The 15,328-nt window shown below is 35.6% G+C and overlaps 1 protein-coding gene across 1 annotated transcript in view; it reads left to right on the forward strand.

Annotated features, from left to right (window-relative positions):
* Positions 1-9,307: 9,307 nt before the first annotated feature.
* LOC101710504 (cytochrome P450 2C9-like) overlaps positions 9,308-15,328 on the forward strand; it is a 37,067-nt gene continuing 31,046 nt past the window's right edge. Inside the window, exons 1-3 of the mRNA XM_087184950.1 lie at positions 9,308-9,491; positions 10,270-10,432; positions 10,601-10,750. Coding sequence (XP_087041076.1) covers positions 9,336-9,491; positions 10,270-10,432; positions 10,601-10,750 — 469 coding nt within the window. The 5' untranslated portion in view covers positions 9,308-9,335. The remainder of the gene's footprint in view (positions 9,492-10,269; positions 10,433-10,600; positions 10,751-15,328) is intronic.

Genomic DNA, 15,328 nt, shown 5'->3' on the forward strand with positions numbered 1-15,328 from the left:
CTTAAAATCAAATGATAATGGCAATGCAACATACCAACACAATGAAAGCAATTTTATAGGGAAGTTTGCAGCAGTGAACACTCACATTAAAATAATAGAGCCATTCCAAATAAATAATTTAATGATGCATCTGAAAGGCCTAGACAAAAAGAATATCCAAATCTGAAACTAATACAAGGAAAGGAATTATAAAGATCAGAACAGAAATTAATAAAATTGAGACTAAAATAACAATACAAAAGAGTTAAAGACACCATAGTAGAGTGATACATGCATGCTTATGTTTATAGCAGCACACTTACAATAGCTAAATTTTGGTAGCAGCTTATATGACCTTCAGCAGATGAACAAAGAAAACACGGTATATATACATGTAGCATTCTGCAGGCATAAAGATAAATTTGAGTCATTTGTAGGAAAATGAATGCTTGAGACCATAATGCTAAGTGAAATAAACCTACAGAGAAGATTAAATATTGTATGATTTCTCTTACATGCAAAACTCAAAATATAAATAATTTACAGAGAAAAATAAAAGAGATGATAGGAAACAGGGGTTCAACTTTGTGTAGATAGGAAGAGGATAGGGAATGGGAGAATAGGCAAGGAGAGGGAAGGGAAGGGGAGGGGAGGTAAACATGATTAAGATTTTATATATATATATTCCTTCAGATAATTATAATTACTATTTATTGCAATCTAAACCAATAAGAAAGAAAATGGTCAACATGATATATCATTGGAGACTTGCTAGCTAAAATGACAGTAGGATTCCTCTGTGTACCTATACAGTAGCTGGCATTAAAACCCAGATAAAATCAAGAATTAGAAGACACATATTTCAAGGGGACTCTCAGTTATTGCTGTTGGAATTGCAGAATGGTAACACTTTGAAATACATTTTTACAGCTTTTTACAATAGCATAATACATTTACAATGTGATTTAAGATTTGTCCTCCTTGGTATTTGTCCAAATGAATTGAAAATTATGTCCATACAAAAACCTGCACATAGATATTTATAGCAGATTTGTTCATTTTTGCTGAATTTGAAAGCAAAGAAGTCCTTTAATAGGTTAATGTAATTAGAATCTGAGACATCCATACAATGCTGTTATTTACTGGTAAATTAAAATGAAGTATTAAGGCAGAAAAAAACACAGAGGAATTTTTGAATATTATTAAGTAAAAGAATTGAAATGGAAAAGGCTACATGCTGTGAAATTCCAACTACAGTGTATATAACATTGTGTCCTCTAAAATGATCATTCATTTCTATGGGTTTGGGGAGAAAACAGGGATAAAAAAACAGAGCAAAAAAGGTTTGTAGGGCAGTGAAACTGTTCTGTAGGATAGTACAATACTGAATACATATCATTATGTATTAGTCAAAATTCATTAAATGTATGACACAAAGAATGAACTTTTTATTCCCCACTAACTTTATTGGTACATTTTAGGTATACAATACAGTTACATTCATCATTGCGATCTTGTACCATTACATGAGTCTCTTGGTGCTTATTTTTTTCCTCTTCCTTTGCCCTCCCTTCACCCCCTCCATCCTTCCCTATTTGCAAAGACCTTGTATCCATTTTTTTCCTCTTCTCATATTTTTTCCTTTCCCTTTTTTCCTTCCCCTATCCCACCCAATTCCCCTGCTCTTTTAAACCTTTTCTTCCTGTTACACAATATCAGTTATACATTTTAAAAATTACAATATTAAGATCTAGGAGACATTACCACACATTTTACAGAATTTAAAAGGATATAGAAAGCATATTACAAAAATCTTTTTTGAAATAAATTTTGACAACTTCTAAGAAGTAACTCAGAAGACAAATTAATGAAACTAACTCTGGAGGAAATATAAAATTTGAATAGCACCTATTAAAGAAAGTATATTCCTAGCTCGAAAACCTACCTATATGACAACAACAGGCTCATAAACATTTTAACTGATAAATTATATCAAACAATTAAAGCAGAAAAAAGAAGGGAACACTTCTCCATCATTTTAGGAACTCAACATTGTGCTAATCTTAAAACTGGATAAAGATAATAGAAGAAAAAAGTATGAACATAGATAGAAATTTGTTTAACAAAACAAACTCTTAGAAGTCAAATCAGGCAGTATGTAGAAAGTGGTTTTATTATAGGGATGGCAGTGTTGGTTCAGCATTGGAAGATCCACCCCCAAAAGTCATCATTTTAACAGAGGAAAGGAAAAAGCCATATGATCCTGTCACTAGTTGAAGAAAAAGTATTGGACTAAATTCTACAGCTGTTCATAGTAAAAGCTATCAGGAGACTAGAAGTAGAACAGAACCTTCTCAACAGATCAAAGACATGTACTCCATACTTCCAACAAAAACTCCTTCTATGAATGGAGACAATACAATGCTTTCTCCCTAAAGTGGGGAACAAGGGCAGATATGCCTACTCATCATCTGTCCATTAGACTTTGAAACATAGGTCTAAACCAAAATAGTCTGGCAATAAAATGACACAATTAGGATAGGATTGGCATGGCCAAAGCAAAATCTTTATATGTAGATGAAATGATCATCTACAGAGAAAATACTAAGAAATCTCTAGGAGCCCCTAGAACTTGTATTTGAATTTAGTAGGATTAGAAAACACAAGGTATATATAAAAATTCAGGTCTGTGTATATTTGCTATAAATGAAGAACTGGATATTGAAATTTTAAAGTTATATAGGAGCACAAAGGACCTAGAGGAGTAAACAGAAAAAGAAAAAGAACGGTGTTGGAAGACGTTTAACACCCAATTTTAAGACTTCTTCTAAAGCTACAGTAATCAAGGCAGTGTTGGTGTAAGGAAAGACATATAGATCATTTGAATAAAACAGAGAATCTAGAAATAGAACCACGCATATATGATCCACTGAGTTTTGAAAGATTATTTAACCTTAGCATTTTATAGAATATAAACTCAATTCAAGAGCTGAGGAAGAGACAGTGTCTTCAGCAAATGGCACTAGAACACCTGGTATCCGTATATAAAAAATTAACCTCAACCCTTTTTTCCATACATGAAAATAACTTAAAGGGATCTATGAACTTAAATAAGAAAGCCTAAAAGTATAAAACTTTAAGAATAAATTATAAGGGAAAATATTTATGAATTCAGGGTAGGCAAGTACTACCTAGGATACAAAAACCATGATGTATAAAAGAAAATAAATTGATGAGATTCCATCAAGCTTTAGAACTTTAAATGACATCATTAAAATGAAAAGTAGTCCTTAAACAGACCATATTTACAATGCATATAACCTATGACCAGAATATATAAAGAATTCTTAGAGCTCATTAATAGACAACCCAATTAAAATGTAAACATAAGAAGATGATAAATAGCCAGTATAGCACAAGGAATGCTGGGCAACTAAAGAATCAGAAAAATACTGATCAATACAATAATACGATTGAATTATACACTCATTAGGGAGATGAAGTTCAAAGTTTTAAAAGCCTTGTCATGACTTTTTCTTTTTGTTGTATTCTCCCCCTTTGCGTTTAATTTGTCATGCCCAATGGATTCATTCTGCTGGGTTTCCTGGGGTTGTGATCTTCATTGTCTTTTCCTAGGGTATTGTCTAAAGCTTTTTGGAGTGCCAGTTTGGTATTCATGAAGTTCCTGAGGTGCTCTTTGCCATGAAAGTATCTTATAGCTCCATCAATTTTGAAAGATAGTTTTGCAGGGTACATCAATCTGGGTTGGAGGCTGTTTTCCTTTAGGGCATGAAATACATCACTCCAAGCTCTTCTTGCCTTGAGGGTTTGCATTGAGAAGTCTGCTGTGATTCTGATGGGCTTTCCTTTGTATGTGGTTTGCTTCTTTTCTCTCACTGCTTGTAGAATTTTATTCTTCTGTTGGATTTCTGGAATCCTAACTATTACATGCCTGTGTGTAGATTTTTTTTGATGAAGGCTAGCTGGAGTCCTATATGCCTCACTTATCTGTATGTCAAGTTCTTTTCCCCTCCTTGGGAAGTTTTCTGCCATCACTTCTGTGAACAGTTTTTTATGTTATCTGCACTCTCTCCTCTTTCTTCATTGACTCCCATCAGTCTTAGGTTATTCTTTGCATCGTCTAGCAGCTGCTGGATTGATTTCTTGTGTTCCCTTACAATTTTAAAGCATTTTTTCTTTTCCTCCTCACTAATTGCAATCTTATCTTCTATATGTGAAATTCTATCCTCACATTAGTTCATTCTGCTGCTCAGACTTTTGATGGAGTTTTTGCTGTTTTGGAAATCTGTTTGTATCTGTTTTATGGATTCCATTTGTTTCCTATGTTGGGATTCCATCATGTTCCTCAGATCCTGTATTTTTTTTATCTGTGTCCTCTCTAGATTAATTAATCATGTCTTGCACCATGAGCAAAATCTTTGCTGTTATCTGAGTAATTATTTCTGATTTCATTTTTCCCAGATCCTCTTTTGTTGCCAGTTCAGAGAGTCCAGGTGGTTGAGTATCAGAGTGTCCCATCTCGTGTCCCTTTGGGGTTGCTGTAGGTGATCTGGAAGTCTGTTTTTGAGGCTTTTTTATCTGTCTTCTCATTTCCGGTGTGTGTGTGGGTGCTTCTGGCGCCCACGTGGCTCACCTTTTGTGCCCTAGGAGCTTGGGATGCCAGCAGGGGAGCTTCCTTCCGGGTGCTGGGACCAGCTCACCTTCTTGGCCCTAGGAGCCTGGGATGTCAGCGGGGGAGCTTCCTTCCGGGTGCTGGGACCGGCTGAGCTTCCCTGCCCTAGGAGCCTGGGTTGGAGGCAGGCAGCTTCCTTCTGGGTGCTGGGACCAGCTGAGCTTCACTGAATGAACATTATATAATCTATGGACTTTGAATAATGATGTGGTAATGTTGGTTTGACTGAATCTAATGGACTACATATGTGATGTCTGTTAAATATGGGAGAGGTTGTATGTGGATATCAGCAGGGTGCATATAGGAACTGTGTACTTTATATTTAGTTTGGTTACAAACTTAAAACTACTCTAAATATAATTATTTTTCAAATTTAAAAAACCTCTAATCCACAACTCTAGCCAAGATGAGGTTTGCATTATTTGGTGACTCTAAGGCTTAATGCAGAATACTTGAATTGGGTGAACATCCTGTGGAAAGGGAAGTGAGAAATCATTAAAATACATATTAGGGAAGTAGGATATTGAGGCAAGATCTTGTACTGTACATTAGTGATACTACTAGTGGCATTACTAAGTCATCAATTTCACATTCCTTAAAAACAAAGCAAAGTTGGGGCTGGGGATGTAGCTCAGTGGTTACAGCACCTGCCCGGCAAGTGTGAGGTCCTGAGTTCAATCCCCAGTACCAAAACAAAACAAAACAAAACAAAACATAAAAAAAACCCCAAACAAATCAAAGTTTAGGTGAGTTGATCTCAGAGATTTCTTCTATCTTATGTATGATTATTTTTCACTCTGTTAAGGGAATGGTCCATGTTGGAGCCTCAGCTTGGCAAAATGGGTCAAAGAATGAATATCTTTTAAGGGATAAAGTGATTGTTCTAGAGGGAGCACCTGAGATCATTTTACTTCAAGTAAGTTGATATGATTATTTTATATGATTATGATTAGTTGATTATGATTCTTTTAGAGTTGCAAGTCCTGCAAATTAATAATCTTATCATTGTCATTTTGTCCTGGATAAAGGCCTCACCAGTACTTGGGTCACTCACAGTCTGCAGGCTACAAAACCAAGTTTTACTGACCTCTATTTTAATCAATAGTTTTTATAATAGTTAATAAAAGTCATGTTTATTTTGAAAGTCACTGATTAGGCAAATTGCAAAATATGGAGCCAGAGTACACAATCAGGAACTCGTTTTTTCTTTTTTTGTACCAGGGATCAAGCGTGGGATGTGGTGCTTGTAAGACAGGTGAGCTAAATCCCCAGCCCCATAATCAGAAACTCTTGGTAATCTTAGTAGAAGTAATTTTTTTTAGTCTTCTGGGTTTTTTTTGGTAATGTATCAATTGGCTTCTGTGTGATATGTCTATACATGTATTGGTTAAAATCACCTCTCCTTGTCTACCCCAACCTACACTTTCCCAACTTGTATTAATTACTGTTCCACATTCAGGTTGACTTCATTTAGCTTCCACTTTTGATGGAACATGTAATCCTTATTTTTCTGGGTCTGGCTTATTTCACTTACCCTAATGTCCTCCAGTTTCATCCATTTTGTTGCAAATGATAGAATTTAATCCTTCTTTAGATCTGAATAGTATTCTACTCTTTATATATTCCACATTTTCTTTGTCCGTTCATCTGTTGATGGGCTTTTAGGAAAATTCCATATCTTAGCAAATGGATACAGAGCCACAATAAATGTGGTCATGAAATAAACATATCACCATGGTATGCTAATTTCATTGTTATATATATACCCAGAAGTAGGATTGCTGATTTATATAGTAGATGTATTTTTTGCTTTGTGAGAAACTTTTATACTGCTCTCCATAATGGCTATACTAATTTACATTTGTGTCAACAATGTATAAGATGTGAAAATTCTGCTTGGAGGGAAGGGTCCAAGATTCAGAGTATGTCAGTGTCAATATCAGCTTTCTCAAGTATAGTCTGTGTGTTCTTAGCCAAGGGACTGAATCTCCAAGGCCCAGTTTCCTAGCCTTACTATAGGAATAATGTTATTTTAGCTAAAAGAATATTATTAGTGTGAAAATTCTTTGCAAATTTTGTTTCCCTATAAAAACGATTAATAATAATTATTTAACAAAGTATTTATGAGAGTTTTTCTTACTAAAATATATTAGAAATAACTTTATTAGTCAATTTAGAAGGGAAATGGCGTTATCTTTACAAAATATGTCTTTGGGACTTTATGAACAAAATCTCAGTAGCACAGGAACTAGCAAAAAGAATCAACAACTGGAGTCTCATCTTATTAAAAAGCTGCAAGAGAAACCACCAACAGAGCTAACCTACAATGTGGGAAACAGACAACCTACAGACAACCTACAATGTGGGAAAAGTTTTTAAGCAGCTGTACCTCAGACAAAGGTCTACTATTGAGAATATATAAAGAACTTAAAAAAATCAGACCCCCCCAGATTTAAAGACCCAATTAAAAAGGGGGTATCTGAAATGAACAGACATTTCTCAGACAAAGAAGTAAAAGCAGCAAATAAACATAGGAAAAAATGTTCAATATCACTGGTCATTCGAGAGATGCAGATGAAAACAATGCTGAGATTCCACCTCACCTCAGAAAGAATGGCTGCTATCAAGAAATCAACCAATAACAAATATTGGTGGGGTAGCACAGAGAAAGGAACCCTTCTCCGTTTATGTTCGGAGTGTAGACTGGTGCAACCACTGTGGAAATCAGTATGGAGATACCGCAAAGAACTAGGACTAGAGGTCCCATTTGACCCAGCTATTCCCCTGATGGGTATCTTCCCAAAAGAATTAAAAGAATCATACCACACCGATATATGTGCACCCATGTTTATAGTGGCATAGTTCATAATAGCTGAAGCTTGGAAGCAGCCCAATTGCCCATCAACTGGAGACTGGATAAAAAAAATGTGGTTTTTTAATAAAATGGAGTACTACTCAGCCATAAAGAATGACAAACTAGAGACATTTATATCTAAATAGGTGCATATTGAGGTCATACTCAAGTGAAATAAATAGAACACACATGTGTAAATAAATACTGAATAGTTTCTCTGGTGTGAGAAACTGAAAGTGTAAATTGGATTAAAATGATTAAAATGAATAATTGATAATTTGAAATAGGAAGAAAAGGTCCAAAGGGGTAGCAGAAGAGGGAGGGGAAGGGGAAAGTAAAGAAGGGAAAGGAAAAATTATGAGAAAAGGAAAAAATGGAAACAAAGTCTTTGCAAATAAGGAAGGGTGGAGTGGGTGAAGGGAGGACAGGTAATGGGGAAAAAATAAGAACCAAGATACATCATGTACCCAATGATAAATGTAAATGTATTGTATACCTAAAATGTACCAATAAAAGAATTTAAGGAAAAATATGTCTTTGGTTAAGCAATGTCATTAGTGATATAGTAATATATATCATTTTATTAATGATTGAATCCTCATAACTAAATGTTTGCTCTCATTCAGAAGTGCATATTGTTGTTTTGCTGTACTTTTGTTGTAATGATTTCCCTTCCTTCTAACCTTTACTGCACTCACAACTGTAGCTGTATCTATGCTTTTCCTTCCTTGCTATTCATCATTTCATTTTTCACCTATGACCATGACAGATAAAAGTCAACAGAATCAGTTTTTCTGGCTGAAAGATGGGGGAAACCATAGATCATTGAGTCATCTGCACTTAATTCTCTGAGACTTGGTCTTCTCACATTTCTGCTGGTCAAGTTTCAGCTCTTCTTAAATACTTGTTGTCATGTTGTCTTTGGAATCAAGTTAGTAGCTTGTATTTAATGGGGAGCCTGTGGCCTTCAAAGAGTCAGTACAGTTTAAATTCAGAGTAGCTAATGTATGAAGTTTGTTTTGTTGTCCCAAAAATGTTCAGGAAGATGTGGGGAGGCACAATAAACATATGAAAGTGTCATTGAAACCCCAGTTCTTTCACCTATGAGCTGTATAATGCTGACAGCTCTCCTATTTTCCTAGTCTCCCGTTCGGTATATAAAATTTTAGAAAACAAATTTCTGTGTTCTATTTTTTAGTATTTAATTTGAAGGACATGCAACTTTATTTAGCTAAAAACTTAATATAGGTTATATCATCGAAGATATACGAGACATGTCAGGTATTTTGTGTTTAGGGATAGATAATGTTAGTACAGTATATATATTAAGCAGTTGAAAGGCTTAAATTGCCAAGAACAAAGTTTCCTAGTGTTTGATATAACAATATGATGTTTTTAAACATGCATGTCATAGAATATCCTAAACTATTCTTCAAAGGCATAAATTACCAACTGGCCATTATTATAAGAATGCAGAATTTTGAGTAATTTTCTTGCATCATCAGAACATTACACAATCATATCTGCACATTGGAAGCATTATGGATTATTTCAAATCATCAATACATTGTCATCAACATATAAACAATCTCTTGGAAGGGAACTGGGAAACAGAGAACATGGGTAAAGAACATTTTAATTAAATGGCTATCATTGGGACAAAGTACTCAGGGAAGAGATTAAAGTGCACCTCGCTGTTTGGTCATGTGTCAAAAAAGTGCATATTGAATTAGGAAGGAATGTTATAAATCATTCCATTGCACGCTCACTCTTGTCTCAATAAGAAGAGAGGCTTCAGTGGATGCAGTCATGGTCCTGGTTCTCTGTCTCTCCTGTCTGTATCTCCTTTCATTCTGGAGACACAGCTCTGGGAGAGGGAAGCTTCCACCTGGCCCCACTCCTCTTTCAATTATTGCAAATATCTTGCAAATAGATGCTAAGAACATTAACAAATCTTTAACCCATGTAAGTATACTTTATTTTCTTATAGTTGCTTACAAGAAAAGTAAATGGATGTGTTTTTAAAGAAAAATATATTTCTAAAGGCACACACTATTATAATAAATGATTGTAAAACAAACCACTCTTTGTAAACTTTGATATACCTGTTGCCTTTTTCAATTTGTCATTGTCAGAAATAGGGGAATGAAGTGACAGATTGTGTAGAGATAAACATTTAGATCCTTATAGGGTGGAATCAAAATTACACAGTGGCAAAAGTTGTGAGTACTTCTTTCTTTGTTTTATAACTATTTGTTATTATTTTTGGCTGAAAGTCAATCATAAGGGATGTGTTTGCGATTAGAGATTTTATTATATAAATCATATACCATACTAGCTCTATGTTTTATCCAGAATTTCCATAAAATTTGAAGTTTTCTGCAGATTTCGTGTCTTCTATATTTTAGCTGTGGAATACTGGAAAGTAATTTGGAATTCTCTGAACTCTGTTTCTTTCCTTGTAAAACAAGTCAAATAAAACTGCTTGATGTGTTGATGGGAGAAGTGTTACTTGTGTTACCAACTGAATGGGCCATTACATGGCAAATCATAGACCATATATAATTGGCAGCTATGACAATCGCCATCATAATAATATATAAAATTTGGAAACATTTAAAGCTGTGCATGGTAGAAAAAACCATTTAAAACATAGCAATAATATCATTTGGAATCAGGCACAGTATATAGAGGAAATACTGACAGTTTTTTTTATTATATGCATCTCATTTCCATTTTCCAGTTCTCAAAAGTCTATGGCCCTGTGTACACTGTGTATTTGGGCATGAAGCCCACTGTGGTGCTGCATGGATATGAAGCTGTGAAGGAAGCCCTGGTTGATCTTGGGGATAAATTTTCTGGAAGGGGTAGTCTTCCAGTTTTTGAAAAAACTGGAAAAGGTCTTGGTACGTGGGCTTGTGCTTGTATTGCTCAGTGGTCATGGTGATACAGAAGACTGAAACAGACACTGGAAGAGCTCCTCAGGTAGAGCTTGGCATTGTCTTGCTGCCATATCTTAGCTCTCTTTTCCTTTCCTGGGATATTTTACCTGCTTTCTTCTTCCCTTCATTTAGGAATTACTTTTAGTAATGGAAAGATGTGGAAAGAGATCCGGCCGTTCTCTCTCATGATCCTGAGGAATTTGGGGATGGGGAGGAGGAGCATTGAGGATTGTGTTCAGGAGGAAGCCCGCTACCTTGTGGAGGAGCTGAGAAAAACCAACGGTGGGTGTCTCTTCTTATTACTGACCTTCAAATACAGCTCTCTTCTCTAATGTGGTCCTTGGAAACTTCAGATGTAGCAGAGATTCCATTCTTTGTTCTGGCTCTCAGTCTTCATGTCGAGGAGGGATGATTTGAAGCAGCGAGCCAGGGAGTGTTTGTTCATTTATGCTGAGTATACAGGCATGACTGTGCCTGTAATGTGTGTATAAAATGTCTTTTAATGTTATTTTGTCCCACAATTTATTTCATTTGTTTTCAAATCAGAATCACGTAACATTTGCTTTCATTTGCTGGAATTATGTTTGTCGATCAGCTTCAGTAGCATTTCACAACTTTTCTTCCAGGCCCATGAATGTGGTTGTCTTTGTTACTTTCTCATTGTTGAGACACAATACCTTACACTTGCAATTTAAAAGAGGAAAGGTTTATTGGCTTACAGTTCGTAGAGGGATCAGTTCCTAGTTGGTTGTCTCCAAGGCAGGGCAGCATGGCAGGGAACAAACAGCTCAAGGCATGGTAGCAGGAAAAAGAGAATGAGGATGGGGGGGGAGAGAGAGAGACAGAGAGAGAGAGAGGGATATCAAGGAGGAAGGAGGAAGGAGGAAGGAGGAAGATATACCTTTCCAGGCCATGCCCACAGTGACCCACTTCCTCTGACCAGGCTTTACTTCTCAACATCACATTTAGCTATAAACTCATCAGTGAAATTATCCACTGGAGAGTATCATGCTCCCATGATCCAATCATCTCCTAAATGCCCAAACAATGAGTGCCTGAGGCTTTGGGGAGACACTAGATATAAACCATAAAAATAGTTCAAGCTAGTAATGATGTAATCTGTTTTGATAGCTTAGGTATATCTTCATACAATTCTCAATTATTGTTTGTGAACACAGCACTATTTAAGACAATCACAATTCCTTGTTACCTGATACATACTCTAGTGATTTATATATTTTCGAGGAAATATATGCTGTAGCATGATTCTATAAAATACACAAATGACCATTCCTAAAATGATTGATTTATCTAGTTTTCATTGCTATCAATAACTATTGAGTCCTGAACACATTCAGTCCTACATTTGGTATTCTCTATCTTTCTCAATATATTTATTAGATTTTGAGTTGAAAAAGTATGGTAATTGTTTTCCTCTCACTGCCAGCTCTACTATCTATGAAGTGCTTGTTAAGGTAATATGATTATCACGTTGGATTTGAAAATTATTGTGTTTTTAATTTTCTCTTCCAAGTAAAGTGATGGAAGATACCATAAATCAATTTACCCTTTGAATGACAACCACATGGACATATACACAAAATTGCCAGCCTTTCCAAATTATCCTTCACCTGTTTGGCTAAAACTCTTTCTAATAGCATAAAGCCTGGTAATATTTAAGAGAAATTGACATTCAAGCATCTAGTTCAACAGGTTTCACATTGTTTAAATGCTCTACTATTAATCAGAACCAATAATCAGAGCTCCCTCTTTATGGTCTGAATTTGGAAGCTATTTATACATAAAGTGTATTTATCATTTGATTACAGAAGTAACCACACATTAGTACAGAAGTATAAAAATGAAATTTTGTGATTTAATATTTTGATTGTAAAATAATAGACTTGGCCTATGTGATGTACAAAATTTAATATTTATTAGGACATATTCTCCATACATAGAAAAAAATCCCAGAATTAACAAAGGTCAGCTTGGTCTACATAATTAATTTTGTGTTTGATTGGAGATTATGGATATTTAGTGCCTAAAGAGGGAAATAATTTTTTAACCATTGAGAAAAAAAAAATCATTATCAAATTCCTGTTTTCGTTTTTCTTACCTGGGGTTAATATTAGAAATAAAAGGTCTTGGCCCGGGGATTTAGCTCAGTGGTTCCGGCGCCTGCCTCGCAAGCGCAAGGTCCCAAGTTTGATCCCTGGTACAAAAAAAAAAAAAAAAAAAAAGAAATAAAAGGTCTTATTTTATTTATTTATCTTCATTTATTTATTTATTTTTTGTTAAATTCTTGTATTGGTACATTGTAGTTATACAACACAATTACATTTCTCACTGGGAATTGTACCTTTACATAATGCATCTTGGTTCTTATTTTTTCCCCATTCCTAGCCCTCCCTTCACCCCTCCACCCTTCCCTATTTACAAAGACATTATTTCCATTTTTTCCATTTCTCAGCATTTTTCCTTTCCCTTCTTTCCTTTCCCTTACCCCTCCCACTTTCTTCCTATTTCACATTACCTATTATACATTTAGTCCTTATTTACACTTTCAGTTTCTCACACCAGAGAAACTATTTGATATTTATACATGTGTGTCCTATTTATTTCACTTAAGAGTATCGCCTCAATGTGCATCCACTTAGCTATAAATGTCTCTAATTTCTCATTTTTTATGGCTGAGTAGTACTCCATTTTATAAAAAAACCACATTTTCTTTATCCAGTCTCCAGTTGATGGGCATTTGGGCTGTTTCCAAGTTTTAGCTGTCACAAACTGTGCTGCTATGAACACGGGCGCACATATATCACTGTGGTATGATTCTTTTAATTCTTTGGGGAAGATTACCAGCAGTGGAATAGTGGGGTCAAATAGGATTTCCAGTCCTAGTTCTTTGAGGTATCTCCATACTGATTTCCACAGTGGTGGCACCAGTCTACACTCCCACCAGTAGTGGAGCAGGGTTCCTCTTTCTCCACAGCCCCACCAGCATTTGTTATTGGTTGATTTCATGATAGCAGCCATTCTTTCTGGAGTGAGGTAGAATCTCAGGATTGTTTTCATTTGCATCTCTTGAATGACCAGTGATGTTGAATATTTTTTCATTTATTTATTTGCTATTTCTACTTCTTTGTCTGAGAAATGTCTGTTGATTTCAGATGCCCATTTTTCGATTGGGTCTTTAAATTTGGGAGATCTGATCTTTTGAAGTTCTTTATAGATTCGAGATAGTAGACCTTTGTCTGAGGAAGAGCAGGTGAAAATTTTTTCCCAGATTGTGGGTTGTCTCTTCATACTGCTGGTGGTTTCTCTTGCTGGGAAGAAGCCTTTTAATAAGAAGAGATCCCACTTGTGAATTGTTTGTGCTAGTTCATGGGCAACTGAGGTTTTGTTCATAAAATCTTTTCCTACACTGATGTCTTCAAGGGTTCTACCTAACCTCTGTTCCAACTGGTTCAGAGTTTCTATTTCAATATTTAGATCTTTAATCCATTTTGATTTTAGTTTAGTGCATTGCGAGAGATATAGGCGTACCTTTAATCTTTGGCAAGTTGAAGCCCAATTGTTCCAGCACCATTTATTAAAGAGGTTATCTTCCCGCCAATGAGGTGTTTGGCTCCTTTATCAAAGATGAGATGGCTGAGTGTGTCTGGATCAACTTTCTGCATCTTCTAATCTGTTCCACTGGTCCTCAGGTCTGTTTCTTTGCCAGTACCATGCTGTTTTTATCACAGTAGCTTTGTAGTAGAGTTTCAAGTTGAGGATTGTGATACCCCCTGCCATGTCTCTGTTACCTAGAATTGCTTTGCTATTCTGGGTCTCTTCTTGTCCCAAATGAATTTTTGGATTGTTTTCTCAAAGTCCATGAAGTATGTTGCTGGGATCTCAATTGGAATTGCATTAAATCTATATAGCAGTTTTGGAAGTATGGCCATTTTCACTATGTTGATCCTTCCTACCCAGGAGCAGGGGATGTCTGTCCATTTTCTGATACCATCTTCAATCTCTCTTTTCAGAGTGCCATAGTTTTCAGAGAAGAGGTCTTTGATTTCTTTTGTTAGATTGATTCCTAGGTATTTCAGGTGTTTGGATGCTATTGTGAAAGGAATTATTTGCCCTATTTTTCTCTCAGTGAGTCTGTCATTCGTGTAGAGAAAAGCTATTGATTTTTGTGTGTTGACCTTGTAACCAGCTACTTGACTGAATTTGGTTATTAAGCCTAGAAGACTTTTGGTGGAGTTCTTGGGGTCTTCTATATACAGTATCATGTCATCTGCAAATAATGACAATTTGACTTCTTCATTTCCTATCTTTATTTCTTTTATTTCTTTCTCTTGTCTAATTCCCATGGCTGTTTCCAAAATTATATTGAACAAGAGTGATGATAGTGGACATCCTTGTCTTGTTCCTGATTTTAGTGTGAAGGATTTCAGTTTTTGACCATTTAGTGTGATATTGGCTGTTGGTTTTTCATAGATGGCTTTTATCAGGTTGAGATAAAGGCCATCTATTCCAATTTTTTGTAGGGTTTTTATCATAAATGTATGTTGGATTTTGTCAAATGCTTTTTCTGCCTCTATGGAGATAATCATATGGTTTTTGTCCTTGGCTCTATTGATATAGTGTATTACATTGATTGATTTGTGTATGTTGAACCATCCCTGCATCCCTGGGATGAATCCCACTTGATCAGGGTGTATGTTCTTCTTGATGATCTTCTGCATTCTGTTTGCCAGTATCTTATTAAGGAGTTTTGCATCTATGTTCATTAGTGAGATTGGCCTATAGTTCTCCTTTTCAGTTGGGTCTTTCTCTGGTTTAGGGATCAAGGTGATGCTTGCTTCC

This window comes from Heterocephalus glaber, unplaced genomic scaffold (genome assembly GCF_053883595.1).
Source record: "Heterocephalus glaber isolate CG9 unplaced genomic scaffold, H.glaber_assembly_v1.0 deba00001497, whole genome shotgun sequence".
NCBI lineage: Eukaryota > Metazoa > Chordata > Mammalia > Rodentia > Bathyergidae > Heterocephalus > Heterocephalus glaber.